The 20,937-nt window shown below is 36.6% G+C and overlaps 1 protein-coding gene and 2 long non-coding RNA genes across 7 annotated transcripts in view; 1 reads left to right on the top strand and 2 right to left on the bottom strand.

The window, feature by feature from the left end:
• LOC120533756 overlaps window positions 1-2,837 on the bottom strand; it is a 51,416-nt gene extending 48,579 nt beyond the window's left edge. Inside the window, exons 1-2 of the long non-coding RNA XR_005634619.1 lie at window positions 2,551-2,837; window positions 2,354-2,463 (exon numbers count right to left, since the gene is read on the bottom strand). This is a non-coding gene — a long non-coding RNA (uncharacterized LOC120533756). The remainder of the gene's footprint in view (window positions 1-2,353; window positions 2,464-2,550) is intronic.
• LOC120533753 (calpain-1 catalytic subunit-like) overlaps window positions 1-20,937 on the top strand; it is a 145,947-nt gene that overhangs the window by 51,207 nt on the left and 73,803 nt on the right. For all 5 annotated transcript variants that reach the window (XM_039760686.1, XM_039760685.1, XM_039760689.1 and 2 more), the window contains 2 exons: window positions 11,078-11,196; window positions 18,993-19,126. In XM_039760686.1, the coding sequence (XP_039616620.1) occupies window positions 11,078-11,196; window positions 18,993-19,126 (253 nt within the window). The remainder of the gene's footprint in view (window positions 1-11,077; window positions 11,197-18,992; window positions 19,127-20,937) is intronic.
• On the bottom strand, window positions 5,697-16,989 carry LOC120533755. Its single transcript, XR_005634618.1, has 11 exons — window positions 16,671-16,989; window positions 16,007-16,078; window positions 10,118-10,166; window positions 9,925-9,959; window positions 7,617-7,710; window positions 7,396-7,509; window positions 7,180-7,325; window positions 6,817-6,922; window positions 6,554-6,647; window positions 6,157-6,463; window positions 5,697-6,067 (listed from the first exon to the last, which is right to left on the bottom strand). It is a non-coding gene; the product is annotated as an uncharacterized LOC120533755 (long non-coding RNA).

Raw genomic sequence — 20,937 nt, 5'->3', positions numbered from 1 at the left:
TTCAGTTAAATTTTCTTGTCTTGTCTTAAGGATGTAAAAATGTTAATAAATCAAATCTACACATTTTACTTTTTTTATTGAGCAAAAAAAAAATAAAAAATCTGGGCTTTTTAAACAAGCCTCACCTTGTCTGAATCATTATGAAACTGTCCTCAGAATGTCAACAATACAAACATTTTTGTATTTGACTAAATACAACTTAAATAACTTACTGTCTGTAATTATACTCGGACATAAATCCAGTATAAAAGTTTATATCAAACAATGGAGAAGCACCACATACATGCTGTCATCTGGTCCATATGCAACTCAATGACAGCTTCTTTTTCTTCTCCATCACATAAAGTAAAGGCATGGTAATGCTCATTGAAAGAAAGTGTTACCAGAGAATTTCACCTGAAAATAGATACTATTACGCATCAACAGAATTTGTGTGATTCTGGAAAAGACTGGAAGCTCATGCTGTATCTCATTACAAACAATAAGACCGATTCGATATTCTGCACCATCAATTTTAACCCAATTAGTGCAACAGACATTTTTATTCTGTTTAATTGAAAGAGACATAACCAATTCATCAACAATACCAGACTCTTCAAAATGGTACAAAGACATTGGACCATATTCTTTACGTTGGAATGTCAATGTGTCCCAATGATACCCAATGGCCATCTGGTGTTTTTTGGCTAAAGACTTGGTGATGTTTTTAAAATTTTTCAGTGTTTTTGAAAAGCTTATGCTTTGCTTCAAATCTCATACTCCAAGTGTGCAAAAGAGGACCAATTTTCCTTATGCATGATGGGTAATGTATTATGAAATGATGTTTGGGTGTTAAATTTTGGTCTGGGTAGAATAGCTTAAAAAGTTGGTGGTGTTCATGAATTAAGTGCTTAAGTACTACAGTCATCCTATAAGTAATGCTTGGTGAAAAAATAATGTTCATTATTTGTAACAAAAGAAGCAGCAAGTTCCAGTTTTGATTTGCAAGTGGAACAACATCCCCAAACAGCAAGGGGGTGTTCCTTACAAGGCATAGAGTTTGAATTGAATTAAAGCACAAGCTTTTTCCAGTGTGGTCCAAGTTCACATTTGTTGGAATGTTTTTACGTTCCATGTAACCATAGTCATATGAATTGATACGTGAAAGAAGCTCTTGCTTTGAGAGAAAATGTTCAGTCATATAGGCAAACAACAAATTGAGCTCATAATGAGCCACTCCTTCAAGGACATCATGCATGATGTCAAAGGAAAAATTGTTGCACACATGAAAAAACTGTAAAGTGTTTAGTGCCGAATTTCTCTTGACCCCATAAACATTGTTAAGCTGTGGGTCTGATTGACGAGTTTCGCAATGCATTTGGAAACTTTGCTCATCACGCATTATGACCCTGTGATCATCCTCGCAAAATACATCTTGAGCACCCCATTTACTTATCAAACACAATTGACAAAAATAGTGGCTACTGAAGGATTCTGTAAAGCCAAGAATGGAGTGAAGTCCTAAGTTATCGCCTGTAATTTGACATATTGCTTTGGTCATATTACAAATCTCTGGGTTTCTGAAGATGAATTTCAAACTCTCTAAAACAGGAATGTATATTAATGTATCATTTACAGGCACCTGGCAATAAGTAGTCGTTCTTTTGTTCCATCTACTATCTAACACCTAAAACTATTTCAACAGGCTCAACAATTCCCCATTTTTCAGTAAAGAAACTATTTCTTTTAGAATCTGTATTGAAAGAAGCAAAAGGGTTTTCAAAATCATTTAAACTATGTTCTACTTCTGACTTTAAAGAATTGTTCACAGGAAAAGCAGAGAGTACTCTGTGCTGAATCTCAGAGTGTATCTCAGTTACCAATTCCTCTAGATCACAAACAATTGATGATAATACATTACTGGAAGCACCACTTCCTTGTAGTTTTGCAACAATATCTGCACACATGTTTTTCACTTCACCTGGTGAAAAACCAGACTCACTGTTCTCAAGATTCTCTGCATCTAATATAGACTGATGCATCACCTAAAGTACATGGTCTCTCTGATGTATTGTCTTTGGAAGATAAATGTCTATTTTCATTCACAATGCTTTCAGTAATGTACTGGGATGGATGGCTAGTGTCTAAATGTTTTCTAAATCCAGAATAAGTGCTAAATTGTTTTATGCATGTTTCTTGTCCACAAATCAACTTGAATTTTACAGTGGGATAAAAGGCATGCTCGAACCTTAAATGTGAAATGAGTGACTGACTAGATGTACTGTATATAATGCTTTGCATTTAAAACAAGACGGCATTCTCAGCTGCTTTACAAATATTAGTCAATCAGTAGTTTAACGCAAAGCTCTTTTACTCTTGGGGACTGTCTCGTCAGTCGTCAGTCTGGTCTTGGCTTCTTCCCACAGCAAGGAGGTATGGCTGCCGTCCTGTTTGCTGAACATGTTCATCAATGCTGTTGCAAGACTATAAAGAAACAAGAAAGCATTACATTAATCAACTAGGCCTACTAAGAACATGGGATCTACAAAAACAGTTTACATACACCATTACCTTATGATACACAACAAGGTGATCAGCAGTATCAGCAGCACTGACTTTGGCAGTTCTCTTGCCTCCCGGTTGAGGTGGAAGGAGATGAACGAGCAAAAGCAGAGTGGCCAAGTCACTGTCCCATTCTGACAATAACAAAGATGGATTAATGAATTAGCCTTAACCCATCATATACATTTGTTGCTACACAGGTCTTATATCTAAAAAATACTAAAATCTTTGTTTCTGATATAATAATAAGGTAATAGTATACGGAAATACAACTTACTGCAATTGTCTTCACCAATTGTCTGTTTTCTTTTTCTTTTTTTTTTTTTTTTTCTATTTATTTTTTTATTAATTTTATTACAATCCATACAAAGCAATCAGGTTTTTACAAAGAGAAAAATAAGTTAAGAACAGATCGATCCCCACCCCTGAGAGAGAGAGCAAGCCAAACGGTGTTAAATTTAAGGCTTGTAAACATACCTAAATTAATAAATTCTCTGTGCTTTATGAACTTATTTTAAAATATTACTGATTAGATCCTGCCATGTTTTGAAAAAAGTCTGTACAGATCCTCTAACTGAGTATTTGATTTTTTCCAACTTCAAATAATATAACACATCGGTTTCCCACTGACTTAAAAGAGGAGAGTTTGGGTTCTTCCAGTTTATCAGAATAAGTCTGCGTGCCAAAGTGTAGTGAATGCAATCACAATTTGTTTGTCTTTCTCCTTTAAACCCTCTGGAAGAACCCAAACACAGCTGTTAATGGGTTAGGAGGGATTGTGAGTCCAAGGCTGTCTGAAAGGTAATTAAAATTTTGTCCAGAATAATGTTAATTTGGTGCAGGCCCAGAACATGTGACCTAGTGAGGCTGGGACTTGGTTGCAACATTCGCAGGTTGGATCATGCCCTGGAAACATTTTGGAGAGTTTTAGTCGAGACAGATGTGCTTGATATATAATTTTGAGTTGTATAATTGTATGCTTTACATATGGAGCTCGAGTGAATTCTCTGCATTGCTACTTTCCACTCCTTTTCTGATATATTAATTGAAGATCTTTTTCCCAGTGTCCTCTTGGATCTTTGAAAGGGAGGGATTGTAAAATGATTTTATATATTGTAGAGATGGAGTCTAAGTCCTTGAGATTGAGCAATATTTTTTCCAGCATGGATGAGGGTGCAAGATGAGGAAAATCTGGAAGGTTCTGTTTAACAAAGTTCCTGATTTGAAGATAGTGAAAGAAATGTGTAGCTGGAATGTTAAATTTGGAATGTAATTGTTCATAGGATGCAAAGACGTTGTCTATATAAAGATCTCTAAGCAAGTTAATTCCAAATTTTTCCAGATATTAAAACTGCATATGTTTGTGAAGGTTGAAAGAGGTGGTTCTCTTGCGGGGTGCCACAGATAGAAGCTTCTCCGTCTTAAAATGCTTTCTACATTGGTTCCAGATTCTAAGTGAGTGGAGCACAATTGGGTTATTAGTATATTGCCGATAACGTGTGTTTATTGGAGCACAGAGCAAGGAATACAAAGAAGTACTGCAGGATTTTACTTCTATTGCGGTCCAAGCCTGTGTATGTTCTTCTATTTGTGTCCAGGTTCTTATCGCCTGTATATTTGCTGCCCAGTAATAAAACTGGAAGTTAGGTAGAGCCATGCCGCCTTCTGCCTTTTGTCTTTGTAAGGTCACTCTTTTGATGCGTGGATGTTTTGAATTCCAAATAAATGAGGTTATTGTCGAATCTAATTGCCTAAAAATGATTTATTAATGTATATTGGGATGTTTTGAAATAAAAAAAGGAGTTTAGGAAGAATATTCATCTTAACAGTGTTAATTCTTCCAGCTAGTGTGAGATGAAGGGTTGACCATCTATGCAAGTCTTGTTTAATTTTTTCCATGCAGACAGCGAAATTTTGTTGATATAGAGCTTTATGTTTACTTGTGATGTTTACCCCTAGGTATTTAAACTGTTCTGCAATGATAAAAGGTAGGGTATCTAATCTAATATTATATGCTTGAGAATTCACTGGAAAGAGTACACTTTTATTCAGATTAATTCTGAGACCAGAGATCTTTTGAAATTCTGTGAGTGCTGCTAAGACTGTCATCTGCATATAATGAGATTTTCTGTTCCAGTCCTTCTCTGCTAATCCCCTTTATCTGTTCAGTATTTTGACAATGTATTGCCAGTGGTTCAATGGCAATCACAAACAGCAGCGGTGACAAGGGGGAACCTTGTCTAGTGCCACATTCTAGTTTAAAGTAGTCTGACCAAATGTTGTTGATGCAAACTGAAGCTTCTGGGTTAGTATACAGTAATTTAATCCATGCACAAATGTTTGGGCCAAACCCAAACTTCTCCAATATAGTAAAAAGGTATTTCCATTCAATCATGTCGAATGCTTTTTCTGCATCCAATGATAATAATATTTCTGGGGTGTTTGATTTAGTTGGTGAGTATATTACATTAAACAGGCGTCGAAAATTTGAAGATAAGTGCTGGCCCCTAATAAATCCAGTTTGGTCTTGTGATATTACCGAGGGGAGCACTTTCTCCATCCTTCTGGCCAAGATTTTATAGAGTATTTTAACGTCGTTATTCAGAAGTGAAATTGGTCTGTATGATGCACATTGTAATAAGTCCTTATTTTGTTTTGGAAAGACAGTGATTAGTGCTTGGCGAAAGGTTTGTGGAAGAGATTGGTTATCTCTGGCTTCTGTAAATGTTGCTAATAGGAGGGGAGCTAGCTGAGCGGAGAATTTCTTGTAAAATTCTGCAGGGTAGCCATCAGGGCCTGCTGCTTTCCCACCTTGGAGTGACTTTATAGCATCTAGTAATTCTGATAACGCCAGAGGTTTATCAAGTAAAAAGAAGCGTCTATTTGTGGTATCTGTAATGTATCCAGAAATGCATTAGATTGTGTATTGTCTTCCTTAAACTCAGTAGTATATAGGGATTTATAGTAGTCTCTAAAAGTGTGCATTATATTTTTGTGTTCGACGATTTTATCTCCGTTCGTGCTAGTGATTACCGAGATTGAGTTGCGCACTTCTTGCTTGTGAATTTGTTGAGCTAAAAGCTTATTAGCTTTCTCCCCATGTTCATAGTAATGATGTCTGGATTTGTAAATTAGTTGTTCAGTTTCTTTAGTTGTCAAGAGGTTTAATTCCGAATGTAGAGCCTGCCTTCTCCTATGTACAGTCTCGCTTGGTAGTCTGGCGTGGTCTTCATCTATTTTAGCAATTTCGTTTTTTATCTCTGCTACTTTCTTGGCCTCAGATTTATTTCTGTGGGAAAGATATGAGGTAATCTGTCCTCTTAAGAAGGCCTTAAGAGTTTCCCAGAGTATTCCTGCAGAGATCAATTGTCTGTTTTCTTGCTGATGAGATGAGGGAATGCACAGCAGGAGTTAAAGTCAAGCCCATGGCTTCCTCAATAATTCCTGGCTTGAATACAGTGTCCCACTTTCCTTGCAATGTATTAGCTGTTTCAGGATGGAAGATGAGTGTGAAGTCTTGGTTAACCTTTAAAACATCAAAAACAAGCTTATCAGGGCCATTAGTTAATTTCACATTATTATTTTCACATTATGCCAATCACTGGATAAACCTACCAGTCCTTTGATGTCTAAAAACCGGGGAAATGTTTTCAGAATATCCATGGTTTTATCTGGGTCATGGACAAGTCCATGTCTGTGATGGGACGTTTCCTTTATCTTAAAGAAGATCTGACCTTCTTCAGAAGTATTCTGCGTCCTCATCAAGGTGCTCTTCAGGGTTGATGGATCACTTCAAGGAAGGACCTCCCAGGTCAGAGCTAGCTGTATCAACCTTAGCAGTATAATGAGATGTATTCCTCTGCACTGTGTTTAGTCACCAGGCAAGGTAGCCAGTTCCGCTGTCAACATCATAGAAGTGCTCCTGCACAATTAAGAAACAAAGGATTCACTTATCACTGTGATCACAGTCAAAGCAAAATACAAAATAGAGTTCAAAAACAAGTACACTCACATAGCCCTTCTTTGAGTATGGATCTCGCAATGCTGGAAAAAGTGTCACAATACCAAGGGCATGCTGCTCGCTTTGGTTCCGTGTAGGAATCCACCTTAAAGTGATTGAAAGGATTTCAAAAGAAAGGTGTATTTAGCCAGTATTTTTAAGATCAACAGCTGGTACCTCCCAAATACTGCCTGACTGCATAATTATGCAAAGAATAGGGAATATTAAGGTTAAATTGAGATCAAATTACATAGGGGGAAAATAAATGGACTTACCCATGCATCCCTACCATGTGTCTAACCAGTATGTTGACAAGAACGTGCATTGTTTCACTTGTCAGAGTGTTTTTGGACTCCACCGGCTTTGTGGTTTAAGGACAACCTTCAAAACAACTCAAATACATGAGTTCTAAATTCAGTATTTAAAGTTGTTAACTGATTAGATGTGATTAACAATATAGACTTTAAGTAACTTATACAAATGTAGAGAGAGACCAATGTTATAACTAAAGGGCACATAATATGACCGTATGGCAAAATATGACAATGCTAACAAACAGAGCAAGACAATGACATTTATGTTTTGATGCTGTAGGATTACAAAAAATGCAAATGCAATGCCTAGATAAAATTTAAAACCTCTTTGGCGGCAGCTGCTGAATCTTCTAATTTTTTGGACCTCTTGGCCGGATGCTCCGGTGTTTGGTCTAGGTCACTTGATGAACGGCTAGATAAGGACAAAGTATCAGTGCAGGAACTGCTTCCTGGAACTAACATCTCCAATTCTGGAAGGAAAAATAAGCATTCTAAGAGATGAGGATATGACAAAATGAAAGAGAAGAGAACCAAACCTACCAGTATTGTTGTCTCTGACTGTTAACATCATGTCAGGTTTTTCTTGAAATAAATCATGTAAAATGTCGTCCTCAATCTCAGTTTCAGTGTCATCATAAATACGAAGAGCTGTCCCTGAAGGCAGTACAAATTTATTGTGAACTAAAAATGAAGAATGAAAGTTACTCCAAGCATGAAAAAAAGCACTACAGCAAAGAATTCAAATCAGATATGAAGCTTACCTTCATTTATGAAGTCCACATATGTAAATCCATCTTGAAGCTTGATACATTTTTTGGAGTTCCAAAACTGAACTTTAACAAGCATGTTTTCCACCTGAATGAGAAACAGTAAAAATCGCACAAAATGAGAACAACTTGCATTTAAAATAAATACCGTGTATGCACAACATAAAATAATCTCTTTAGAACTTTGTGGATTTGTTTTTTCTGTTTTAACTTGTATTAAGTTACATAAACAGCTCTTGGACAGGAGACGTTCGTGACCAGCACACAGGACTTTTCCAACCAGCCAGTCCGCCACTGCTCTGAACCATGTCACGCTAAAAAGTTTTAAGTATATGCCAGTTAAATGTATTTCTCGTAACACACTCGCTACACATACAGTACATGAACTTTAAATGCAAATTAGTCAGCGTTAAAATGGAAGCCCAGTTTTTACCGTTTTCATGTCTACTTCAGTGGTGTTGGCTAGACAAATGTACTTAGCCTAGCTTTAAAAGAAGTCACGAAAACTTGCTAGATATAAAATAAAGGCAATACTATTCAAAGTTAATGTTGGATTACCTGCGTAATTTAAGTTATGGTGAAAACGGGTCAAAAAAATAAATGAAATTCATGACAGCATACAGTGGTGTGAAAAACTATTTGCCCCCTTCCTGATTTCTTATTCTTTTGCATGTTTGTCACACAAAATGTTTCTGATCATCAAACACATTTAACCATTAGTCAAATATAACACAAGTAAACACAAAATGCAGTTTTTAAATGATGTTTTTATTATTTAGGGAAAAAAATCCAAACCTACATGGCCCTGTGTGAAAAAGTAATTGCCCCCTGAACCTAATAACTGGTTGGGCCATCCTTAGCAGCAATAACTGCAATCAAGTGTTTGCGATAACTTGCAATGAGTCTTTTACAGCGCTCTGGAGGAATTTTGGCCCACTCATCTTTGCAGAATTGTTGTAATTCAGGTTTATTTGAGGGTTTTCTAGCATGAACCGCCTTTTTAAGGTCATGCCATAGCATCTCAATTGGATTCAGGTCAGGACTTTGACTAGGCCACTCCAAAGTCTTCATTTTGTTTTTCTTCAGCCATTCAGAGGTGGATTTGCTGGTGTGTTTTGGGTCATTGTCCTGTTGCAGCACCCAAGATCGCTTCAGCTTGAGTTGACGAACAGATGGCCGGACATTCTCCTTCAGGCCGGACATTCTCCTTCAGGTTTTTTGGTAGACAGTAGAATTCATGGTTCCATCTATCACAGCAAGCCTTCCAGGTCCTGAAGCAGCAAAACAAACCCCAGACCATCACACTACCACCACCATATTTTACTGTTGGTATGATGTTCTTTTTTGAAATGCTGTGTTCCTTTTACGCCAGATGTAACGGGACATTTGCCTTCCAAAAAGTTCAACTTTTGTCTCATCAGTCCACAAATTATTTTCCCAAATGTCTTGGCAATCATTGAGATGTTTCTTAGCAAAATTGAGACGAGCTCTAATGTTCTTTTTGCTTAACAGTGGTTTGCATCTTGGAAATCTGCCATGCAGGCCGTTTTTGCCCAGTCTCTTTCTTATGGTGGAGTCGTGAACACTGACCTTAATTGAGGCAAGTGAGGCCTGCAGTTCTTTAGACGTTGTCCTGGGGTCTTTTGTGACCTCTCGGATGAGTCGTCTTTGCGCTCTTGGGGTAATTTTGGTCGGCCGGCCACTCCTGGGAAGGTTCACCACTGTTCCATGTTTTTGCTATTTGTGGATAATGGTTCTCACTGTGGTTCGCTGGAGTCCCAAAGCTTTAGAAATGGCTTTATAACCTTTACCAGACTGATAGATCTCAATTACTTCTGTTCTCATTTGTTTCTGAATTTCTTTGGATCTTGGCATGATGTCTAGCTTTTGAGGTGCTTTTGGTCTACTTCTCTGTGTCAGGCAGCTCCTATTTAAGTGATTTCTTGATTGAAACAGGTGTGGCAGTAATCAGGCCTGGGGGGTGGCTAAGGAAATTGAACACAGGTGTGATACACCACAGTTAGGTTATTTTTTAACAAGGGGGCAATTACTTTTTCACACAGGGCCATGTAGGTTTGGATTTTTTTTCTCCCTAAATAATAAAAGCCATCATTTAAAAACTGCATTTTGTGTTTACTTGTGTTATATTTGACTAATGGTTAAATGTGTTTAATGATCAGAAACATTTTGTGTGACAAACATGCAAAAGAATAAGAAATCAGGAAGGGGGCAAATAGTTTTTCACACCACTGTATATGAAGCTGATATAAAAATGAAGAGTGTTCTATTTTAATGCATTTACCTTGTGTGGCGTTCTTCAGAATCGTAAAATGGCGCCTAAAAGTGAAGTACGATAACAATTAACTATTTCAAGTAGGAAGGTAATACTGTTAAAACAATTAACATGCAGCAAATTTCACAACAAATTGTACATACTTATTCGTAAAACCATAAATTAAAGTAAAAACCAATCAACATATGGATTATTTCTTTACCTCTGTAATTTCACCTGCCTCAGAGCTTGTCTTGACTTGTCTTTCCCGCCTAATGAATGGGAGGAGTTTCAATTAACTTCTAGCCAGTGTTTTCTGATTGGAACACTATAAAACAACTCACTTACTGGTGACTTTTCAACTATGTTGGTGTTAATAACATTTTAATAAACACTGGAATCAACTCCAGGCAACTTTGACATGAGTAACATTGGAAATTCAACACTAGCAATTTTTGCTGTGTCATGAGCTGTGGGTAATGACCAAAAGAATAAGATCATGAGTACAAGTGTCAGAAATGAGTGTTCTCCGCAGGGTTTTTGGGCTGACACTTCGTGATAGAGTGAGAAGCTCAGCAATTCCAGAGAACTTCAGGGCAGAGTAGCTGCTCTTCTAGGTTTAGAGGAGGCAATTGATGCACATCAAAGTGATGTCCCTGGAATGCTTCCCCTGGAGCTGCTCTGTGATCAACCGACTGAGCAGAGACCCCACGACTCCCATTATATTGCTCAGCTGCAATGCCTGGAAATTTCTCAGGAAGAGCTGGAATCTATAACTGGTGACAGGGAAGTCTGGTCTGACTTGCTTGGTCTATTGCTACTGCAGCCCTCACCAGCAAAAGTGGTTTTAAAAGATGAGGTGATATGAGATAAGAATTTCATTCTTAGTTTTACAGTTGATTTTACTTATTTATTCAATTATTGAATTGTTTGTTTATTTCTTAAATCATTTATTACTATTGATAATGCTTAATATTTGATTTCATATTTAATCTTAACTTTTTTATTTAATAAATATTTAAAGTATTGTGTGAGCTATGTGTTTTTTTGCGGTTTTGAGCATCATAATATGGGGTTTGATCACAATAAATGTATGAGACCACATTGTTACTTTCCTTCAGTATATACAGTAACTTGATTTCAAATGCTTAGTGACAGGATACTTTAACTTTGATTCCCCTAGGTGATTGCTGGCTTCTTGCTGCCATTGCCTCTTTAACGCTGAATGACACAATCTTGCATCGAGTTGTGCCTCATGGACAGTCCTTCCAAAACCAATATGCTGGAATCTTTCATTTTCAGGTATTAAACCAATAAATTACAGTGTTTTTGTAACCATTTTTTGTAGTTGTAATTTATTTTGCAAACTAAGTGTAATTGTAATCACAGGATTGGGTTTTTGTTTTTAAAAATGTCCAGTCTTTTTAGTGCCTTTTTCTCTACATTAAGAGCCGTGTTTCCCAAACTCTTTTGTTACATAAAACTTTACAATTTTTAAATTTCTTTCGGAAAATTTTTATTACTGGTTATTTGCGTTAATAAATAGACCTATAGGTGATATTCAAGTGTTTATTTAAGCAAAATCAAAACAATAATATACTGTATCCAGCAAGGGTGTATGCTCCCTGGGAATATATTCTTTTAATATATTCTAATAATATAGTTAGGTTATTTTTTAACAAGGGGGCAATTACTTTTTCACACAGGGCCATGTAGGTTTGGATTTTTTTTTCTCCCTAAATAATAAAAACCATCATTTAAAAACTGCATTTTGTGTTTAATTATGTTATATTTGACTAATGGTTAAATGTGTTTGATGATCAGAAACATTGTGTGTGACAAACATGCAAAAGAATAAGAAATCAGGAAGTGGGCAAATAGTTTTTCACACCACTGTATATATAGATAATTCATTTAAAGATTTTTATGGACACCTGTAATAAATATTAAATACTCTGTACAGTTTTGAAGTTTAAATTTCATTGAATTTGGTAAGCCACCTCCATATCCATCTTAATCCTAATGAAGGCCGATGTGAAATTATAAATAACCTCACAGTGTGTTTTGTGGTGCACCTTGAAATATATATAATAGATTTCATTAAAATTTTACATTAAGTGTAAATTTAAAGATCTTTTTTTCTTATTCTTGATCACCTGTGGGCGGAACAGTGGTGCAGTGGAAGACCTGGGTTTGCTTCCCAGGTCCCTCCCTGCGTGGGTTTCCTCTGGGTACTTCGGTTTCCTCCCACAGTCCAAAGACATGCAGGTTAGGTGTATATATATATATATATGATAGCAACACTCATAGCAGTGACAAAACAGTTACATTGACAATCATGTTACTTTATTTTCAAAATGTTTCCTTGAATTTTTCATTACTTCTTTAACACACTACTTCTCCGCTGTGAAGCGTGGGTATTTTGCTATTTAAGAATAAATCTAAGGTTATACCTTTTCATTTTAAGCAATGTTGCCACTATTTAAAGCTGCACATACAGTTCCATCCATGATCGACTAAAATTTTGCTGCTGCAGAGTCAGAGAGACAAAATATATATACAGTATATAATAAATTTGGACTAGATCAAAACCTATAAAAAATAACAAGTCTTAAAATTCAGTTTATAGATAAGTTACATGACTTCTTGTGGTCATATATCTTGTAGTCCACTGATTTGGTATTTTTTAGAATAAATGCTGTTTGTTTATTTAATGGATTTTTCATAGAATATTATATAACACATATACTGTATATCAGTTATATATAACTCCCCTTTTTTAACAAAATCAAATGCTTCTTCACTTTGACTAGCTCTGTAGCTTGTAAATTTAGCATTACTTAAAACAAATTGTGTTTGGAAAATTTATACTTCTGTATGATTTTAAAAAATACGCTGCTTTACATATTCTACAGGTAGTTTAAATACAATTATGTTGCTTTCTGTGTCTAGTCCAGTGATTTTTAACCGTTATTGTTGAGGTACAGTTAAGGTGTCAAACTCCACATACAATGATTAATTAATAGGAAAATGACAAAGAGACATAATTATTTAAAGTGATGACAAAAGTACAAATGTTGTACATTTCTCATAAACATAATTCATTCACTCTATTGCTTTTCTGAAGAAAAAAAACGCTAATTAAGCAATTAGTTCAATTAAACGTAAAACACATGAGTGTTGTAAGACTGGTTTGAGAAGCACTGCTCTAATGTATTAAATCTTTTCAAGGTGTCTAACTTGGTGAGATTACCTAACTTCTTTTTTTGAGACTATGTTAACAATAAATGTGTTAAATTCTATATATGTTTCTATTATGTCTAGGAACTCAAGAGTAGTGCTAAGACATCAGAGATTTTCTAATTGTCCATCTTTATTTTCCTTATTCTTCTTCCTCTTTGCTTCTGTACCAGAATGATATTATTGTTAAAAGTCTTTGCATGGGATTAGTACTTATAGGTTAGTACATTTTCAGAAGTCTACTACAGCCAAGGGAAAAATATAGTCATGATTTAAAATAAATAAGAAATGCACTTAAAACAGTTTATTTTTTAGTACAGGTAAAAATCATTCTTCTAAATTTCAAATTTGTATAATTTAAATAGAAGTTAATGTTCTTGCCATGAGATTTTTATTTCTTTGAATTTTATGTAGACTGGATTTTGGTTTTCTCCATTATCAGCAGGTCTTAGTGTGATATATTTATGTTGTATCATGTTTTACTTATTTTAAGTTTAATATTACTGTATATGGTTTAAGAGTTGAATGTGTAAAGCCTACTAATTGATGTATGTTTATATGTCTATCCATCCATTAACACACTGGCTAAAAACAGTTCAGAGCCTTGGCTGTTTCTGCAGCATTGTTTAGAAATTTAGAATAGTTAGTTAACATACTCATCTCTGTTACATGAGTCGTAATGCCAGAGTGTCCAGAGGAACCTGCTTGCACACACAGGAGAAACATGTAAATTTCAGACACAGTACCAGGCCTGTATTTGAAGCCACTACTAACTACTACTCCACTGAGCCTCAAGTGTGTATATGAGTATGTGAATTTATCTGAGTTTTGTGGTGCTTAAAATACTTCACACAGGACCCCTTTGTATGTTTGCACTCACACTTTTTTTTAAACTCAAGACAGTTGTAAAAAATGTTGGTTTACAACAGCAACACAGCAAGATAAAAAGGTGTTGCATCAGAGCAGAGAGGAGCACAACCTCAGACAGACACAACTTAGGCACACTTTGATGGTTTTGTCATCAGAATCAGTGTTAGGGAAACCAAGTTTGCCAGGACACCGTTCTGCTTCCTGAAAGAGAAAAGCCTCATAAGATAGATTCACTTCATGTCATGTGCATTACAAAAAGGATCCATCCAAAATACAACAGTGTCAGTGAAATGTTTTATTTATCATCAGTTAGAATTGTAAGTCCATAACTATTTAAATGAGTTAATTAAATGTTGTGGTGGTTTTTGTTCTGTGTGAGGATGGAGACTGCTAGGTTAAATTCACACAACCTGCAGCTACTTTAGCAGAAATTATGCTTGCAGAATCTCTTCACTGTCTGGTGAGGTGTGTACATATTGCAGTTCCTGACTCATTGTCTTGTTCTTGCTCTTTTCCTTGGAATTGCATCTCCAAATACTGTCCTTGGAGTTTCTTCATTCAACAGCTTTTCAAAGTACCTCTTCTATTTATTCTTGATCCTATCACACTCAATTAAGACCTATTTTGCTCATCTTTCATGCGCTTTATCTGACTAAAATCCTTTACAGCCTTAAACCTAGCCTTTGCTGTTCTAAAAATCATTGTCTCCCTCTTTTGTCTTTAAATGTAATTTTTTAAAAACATTTTTGTTCCTTATTTTTGCCTAAAATTTTTGATTTGGAATTTGTTAGTTTTTACATACCCCTTGGGGTCAGAGTGGCAGGGTCAGCCATCGTACAGCACCCCTGGAACAATTATATGTTAATATGGGCCTTGCTCAAGGGCCCAGCATATTAGGATTTATTTTGGCAGTAATGGGGATTCGAATTGTCAACCTTCTGGACACTGGCTCAGATTCTTAGCCTTTTTGCATATACCTCCTCCAAAGCTTATACCTTAGCTCTTGCCACTGCCCTCTTTGCCTCCTTGTTTGTCTGCTTATACATTTCTCTGTCTTCCCTCCCACCCTGATTGGTATCGTGTCTTCTTTGCCACCTACTTAGTCCTAATCACATTCTACACCTCTCTCTTCCACAATCATGGCTGTTTGTCCCAAGATGGACTCCTTCCTGTCATCCTACCCAACACATAGGAGTGTGCAATATGCATCGTCTAAGATAATATCTTAATTGTTGTTTTAACAATAGTCAAGTTGAAACTATCGAGTATGTCACTCACTTTGCAAAAAACAATCAAAAACAGACCCTGAGATTCCAAACATTCATTGTGTTAAAAGCTAAGACATTTTTAGGTAATGTTAAACAAAGGGCATGCATGAGCCACATGATGGACTTAAGAACAACTGTCTGGACTTTTAACCACTAGCTTGTCTCCAAAACATCACAAGCTAAGACCTTCATATTGCAGGAAATTAAAGCTCTTGTCAGTTACCGCCGAGCAGTTGTTGATGGAGTAATCTTACAAAAACCACAAGCATGCTGGAGCTGGGAGATAACGGACACTAGCAGAAGAAAATGCAGAAGAAAAAAAGGGCTGCAGAGAGTCAGCTAGTTGGTATAACACAGACTCCTGATTAGACTGCCTCAAGTAAGATGTAACCACTTTACTGCAAGGGCTTGCCACCTGAGAAGAGAGAACACAGAACACAGACTGACGCAACCTGTTATGGTGGACTATTGCTGCTAACATTTAAGTGCTACTGGAACTCTAGTCGTGAAACATGATTTGTCACACTTAGTTTCCTTCCTTTTTGGCATATGTGTAATGAGAAATATAAAACGTCAGAAAGATTTGGGGCACCATGATGATCCCCATATATTATGTGGCCAAAAACAACGGAAAAAGAAACAACTGCAAAAATAAACAGTTTGTCTTGTTTAGATGCAAGCCTTCTTAAGATTGGCCCAAGATGGCACTGGAGATAGTTACGATGTCTGCACACCGGAAAGTGCGGGTTCAGGAGGGCGAAAACCAAAAGTGATGTCTGAGATGGAGGAGCTCTTCTTTATCATTTCTGCAGAGGGGAGAAGAGAGAAGGCATTAGACAATGTGCCGCCCTCTGGTTTGGAGTATAACAGTTATTAAATGACTCCTGAGGTTGTCTCCTAGACACACATGTGTGACATATGTCAATGGATAACTAAATTGAGAACACCTGCTCTGCTCTCTTGATTAATATTTTAGCCATCAAGTAAAGGGTTTTGCAGTGACATTCCATATGAGGTGTAGGGTCACTTGATAGCAATTGATTGGATCCAAGTTCATAGTCCTTAAAAGTATGGTGTACTACAGCCATCATGGGGTCTAGTGATATTCGCCCCAGAGATGTAGTCCAGTAGCAGGAAGAAGTGGATCACAGTAGCAGCCTTAGGATCAACTGATGTCGAGCCATTAGACCAACGAGACATGTTAAAATGTATAAATTTGCAGTGTAGGAACAGAGCAGAGCAATGGTCATGTACAGTAGTTGGTAAATGGCATATGGTAGGATATCCATAAAAAGAACTCTGTTGCACAGAAAGAGGATTGTATTTTAGGTGGGTAGGGCACTCTCACATCTTCCATGACAAAACACCAAACACACCGAAAACACAATTAAGACTTACAGGTGAAGTCTGCAGAAGGAACACTAATAATGCTGGATTGGTCATCTCAGAGCTTCAGTCTCATAGCTAAAGTGGTGTGGAATCACCTGGATGGGAAAAAAAAAAAAAAAGCCAAAACAGAAAATCCTGCAAGAAGCATCTTAGAATTTACCACATAACTACTTTAAAAATACTACAGCAGTGTACCAAAGTGTATTGGATTAATTTTGCATTGTTTAGGTAATCTAAGATTTTGTTACTCTTGGAACAGTTATGTATGTATGTATGTATGTATACTGCTCAAAAGAATTAAAGGAACACTTTTTAATCAGAGTATAGCATAAAGTCAATGAAACTTATGGGATATTAAATTGGTCAGTTAAGTAGCAGAGGGGGTTGTTAATCAGTTTCAGCTGCAGTGGTGTTAATGAAATTAACAACAGATGCACTAGAGGGGCAACAATGAGATGACCCCCAAAACAGGAATGGTTTAACAGGTGGAGGCCACTGACATTTTTCCCTCCTCATCTTTTCTGACTGTTTCTTCACTAGTTTTGCATTTGGCTACAGTCAGTGTCACTACTGGTAGCATGAGGCGATACCTCGACCCTACAGAGGTTGCACAGGTAGTCCAACTTCTCCAGGATGGCACATCAATACATGTCATTGCCAGAAGGTTTGCTGTGTCTCCCTGCACAGTCTCAAGGGCATGGAGGAGATTCTAGGAGACAAGCAGTTACTCTAGGAGAGCTGGAGAGGGCCATAGAAGGTCCATAACCCATCAGCAGGACCAGTATCTGCTCCTTTGGGCAAGGAGGAACAGGATGAGCACTGCCAGAGCCCTACAAAATGACCTCCAGCAGGCCACTGGTGTGAATGTCTCTGACCAAACAACCAGAAAGACTTCATGAGGGTGACCCAAGGGCCCCATGTCCTCTAATGGGCCCTGAGTTCACTGCCCAGCAGCATGCAGCTCGATTGGCATTCGCCATAGAATACCAGAATTGCCAGATGCACCACTGGTGCCCTGTGCTTTTTACAGATGAGAGCAGGTTCACCCTGAGCACGTGACAGAAGTGAAAGGGTTTGGAGAAGCCATGGAGAACATTATGCTGCCTGTAACATCATTCAGCATGAGCAGTTTGGTGGTGGGTTAATGATTGTCTGGGGAGGCATATCCATGGAGGGTCACACAGACCGCTACAGGCTTGACAAAGGCACCTTGGCTGCCATTAGGTATCAGGATGAAATCCTTGAACCCATTGTCAGACCCTATGCTGGTACAGTGGCTCCTGGTGCACGACAATTCCTGGCCTCATGTGGTGAGAGTATGCAGGCAGTTCCTGGAGGATGAAGGAATTGATACCATTGACTGGCCACCACACTTTCCTGACCTAAATCTAATGGAACACCTCTGGGACATTATGTTTTGGTCCATCCAATGCCACCAGGTTGCACCTCAGACTGTCCAGGAGCTCAGTGATGCCCTGGTCCAGATCTGGGAGGAGATCCACCACAACACCATCTGTCATCTCATTAGAAGCATGCACCGATGTTGTCAGGCATGAATACAAGAACACAGGGGCCATACAAAGTGCTGCGTACAATTTTGAGTTGTTGCAATTAAATTTTGGCAAAATGGACTAGCCTGACACATAATTTTTTCACTCTGATTTTTGGGGCGTCTTTGAATTCAGGGCTCTGTAGGTTGATCATTTTCATTTCCATCAAGCGATGTGGCATCCTTTCGTTCCTAACACATTACCCAGTCTATATCAGTATAGATATCCAGAAGGATTTCTTTTTCCCATTGAGATCTGATGTGTTTTCAAAGTGTTCCTTTAATTTTTTTGAGCAGTTTATGTATGTGTGTGTATCTATATATATGTGTGTGTGTATACAGTATATATAGAGAGATATACTATACATTTAATAGATATATATATTTTATAATATTAAATTATTTGAATGTTTATAATATTCCATCAGTTTGGATATTAGGTAGGTTTTTATTGTAGGTTTGGATTTTTTTTCTCCCTAAATAATAAAACCATAATTTAAAAACTGCATTTTGTGTTTACTTGTGTTATATTTGACTAATGGTTAAATGTGTTTGATGATCAGAAACATTTTGTGTGACAAACATGCAAAAGAAAGAAACATGCACAGAACATTATTAATGACAATTTTCCATGTGGTTTGCATTTGAGACTTGCAGAATTTGAGGTAGATCATAGTGTCTTTAGGTCATGAAAACATTTCTTGTTATTTTTCTGACTACTGAACTTGGAATAGATATGCAGTAATTTTTCTCTTGTTCTTTTTCTCTGTTCTCTTCAACAGTTCTGGCAGTTTGGTGAATGGGTAGATGTTGTTATTGATGACCGGTTACCTGTAAAGGACAATAAACTTTTGTTTGTTCATTCTGCTGAAGGCAATGAGTTCTGGAGTGCTTTACTGGAAAAAGCATATGCCAAGTGAGTGTTGATCTGGGTTGGGGTGACACATAAGGTGATTTTGGACAGTTTAACTATTAAATATAAAAGTATCCTTGCAATAGCTTTATATTGCAGCACTAAGCAAGAATTTGCTCTTTTTCTGTATTATTGCATGAATAACAAAAGATAAAGATGAAACTCAATCTATTTATTTAGTTTGATGGATTTTGTACAGACACACAGTAATGGAGAAATTGTTACTGTGCCTCTAGTTTTAAGGAAATTTTGTTTCCACTCTTTTCTAACAAGAATACATCTAAATCTGCAACAAACTTGTGGTTTGTTACTATTTAGCCAGGGTAAAAAATGGTATACAGCTATGGCTTAGAAGAGATCTGGAAACCAACACATCCAGACACAGAAGATTGTTAGTTTTAAGGCGTGACAAGGATATTTCTGCCTCCCCCATAAAAGATGTACCAGGGGATCAGGTGAAACACTATGGAATATATTTTGGCCACTGTTGAAGCTGAGACAGGCTGAACTTTTAATTATTAAAGTAGCTTAGTGTGCAGAGTGTGGGTGGTGGTTCTGTAAATGAGTTCATTTAGGTTTAATATGTCCTGTTACCTTATGAAAAGTGGAACTACATATTAAGGGTGTGTGATATTATCAAAAATTATATTTCAATATTTTCTGAGACTGACAATAATGATAATTGGATGATATTTTGCATCCTTTAAAAATGTGTTTGTAAAAGTCATTATTCTTGTTAGTAGGATATTAATTATAGCTTACTAATGAGATTAATGGAAACATCAGTTAAGGAAGACAGGCCTTATTTATTTACTTAAAACTGAAGCAAAAATAACACAAACACATTAAAATCAAAAGTCAATGTTATTTTGAGATCTGACCGTGCAAGCATGAGTAAACCATTTCAAAATAGCCTACAGGGTTTACACAAAAGACCAACAAAATAATTATAACAAGATGCTCATCCTTAATGTAAACAAGATACTAATCCAGAGAGAATAAAATACTAATCATAATTGATCTACAGGGCCTGAAAATTACACTCTGAATAAACATAAACTGCTCTGCTATAAGATGAATTGCGCAGCATACAAGCAAGAACAATAATCTAACATACTGTACTATTGTGAAAAAATCCAAACTTCTATCAAATACTGCACAGGAAAAAAACGATAGCATTTGTAAACAAGTTCTGTCATATTATTGCACAAAGATAAAAAACAAACGTAAAACTTTTTAAAATAAATTACTAACCGGTCTGTCCACAGCATCTGGCTTCAGAGCAGCATGATTACATTTCTTCCGGTGGTGAAAGCTCTCTTGGAAGGGCTGCTTGAGGCAGGGATGCAATGTACTTTTTTCCACATTTTGGGGAAATGTACTTCTTGTGGTTTCCGCTAATCAAACTTCTCTTTAGACATATGCATGGTCTTATGTTGTGTTCCTAACTTATTTACCTGAAAAGCAGTACCAAGAATTTGTGATAAAATATATTTGTTTTGTTGTTATAATCCTACCTTAGTAACAAGGAGTTTATATTTCCTGAAATTGAAACCTTTGCTGTTGCAAGCTGGATGTATTCAGAAAATTTTTAGCTTTTGTTTTCATACTTAGACAAATGCCTTTAGACCCTATTTTTAAAACCAAAAGAGCAACAAGTTTTTTCTTAAATTTGTAAAATTTATAAAAATGATTCACTTGAGTGCACAATTTCCGGTGGCAAATGAATGTGTTGCATGAGTGTAAATAAATAAATTCAACCTGAATAATAAAAAAAATATCCTTTAACATTTTTTAAAGTTAGATAAAAAGGT

The sequence above is a fragment of the Polypterus senegalus genome, chromosome 8, assembly GCF_016835505.1.
Source record: "Polypterus senegalus isolate Bchr_013 chromosome 8, ASM1683550v1, whole genome shotgun sequence".
Classification (NCBI taxonomy): domain Eukaryota; kingdom Metazoa; phylum Chordata; class Cladistia; order Polypteriformes; family Polypteridae; genus Polypterus; species Polypterus senegalus.
This window is presented reverse-complemented; position numbering and strand designations above follow the sequence as displayed.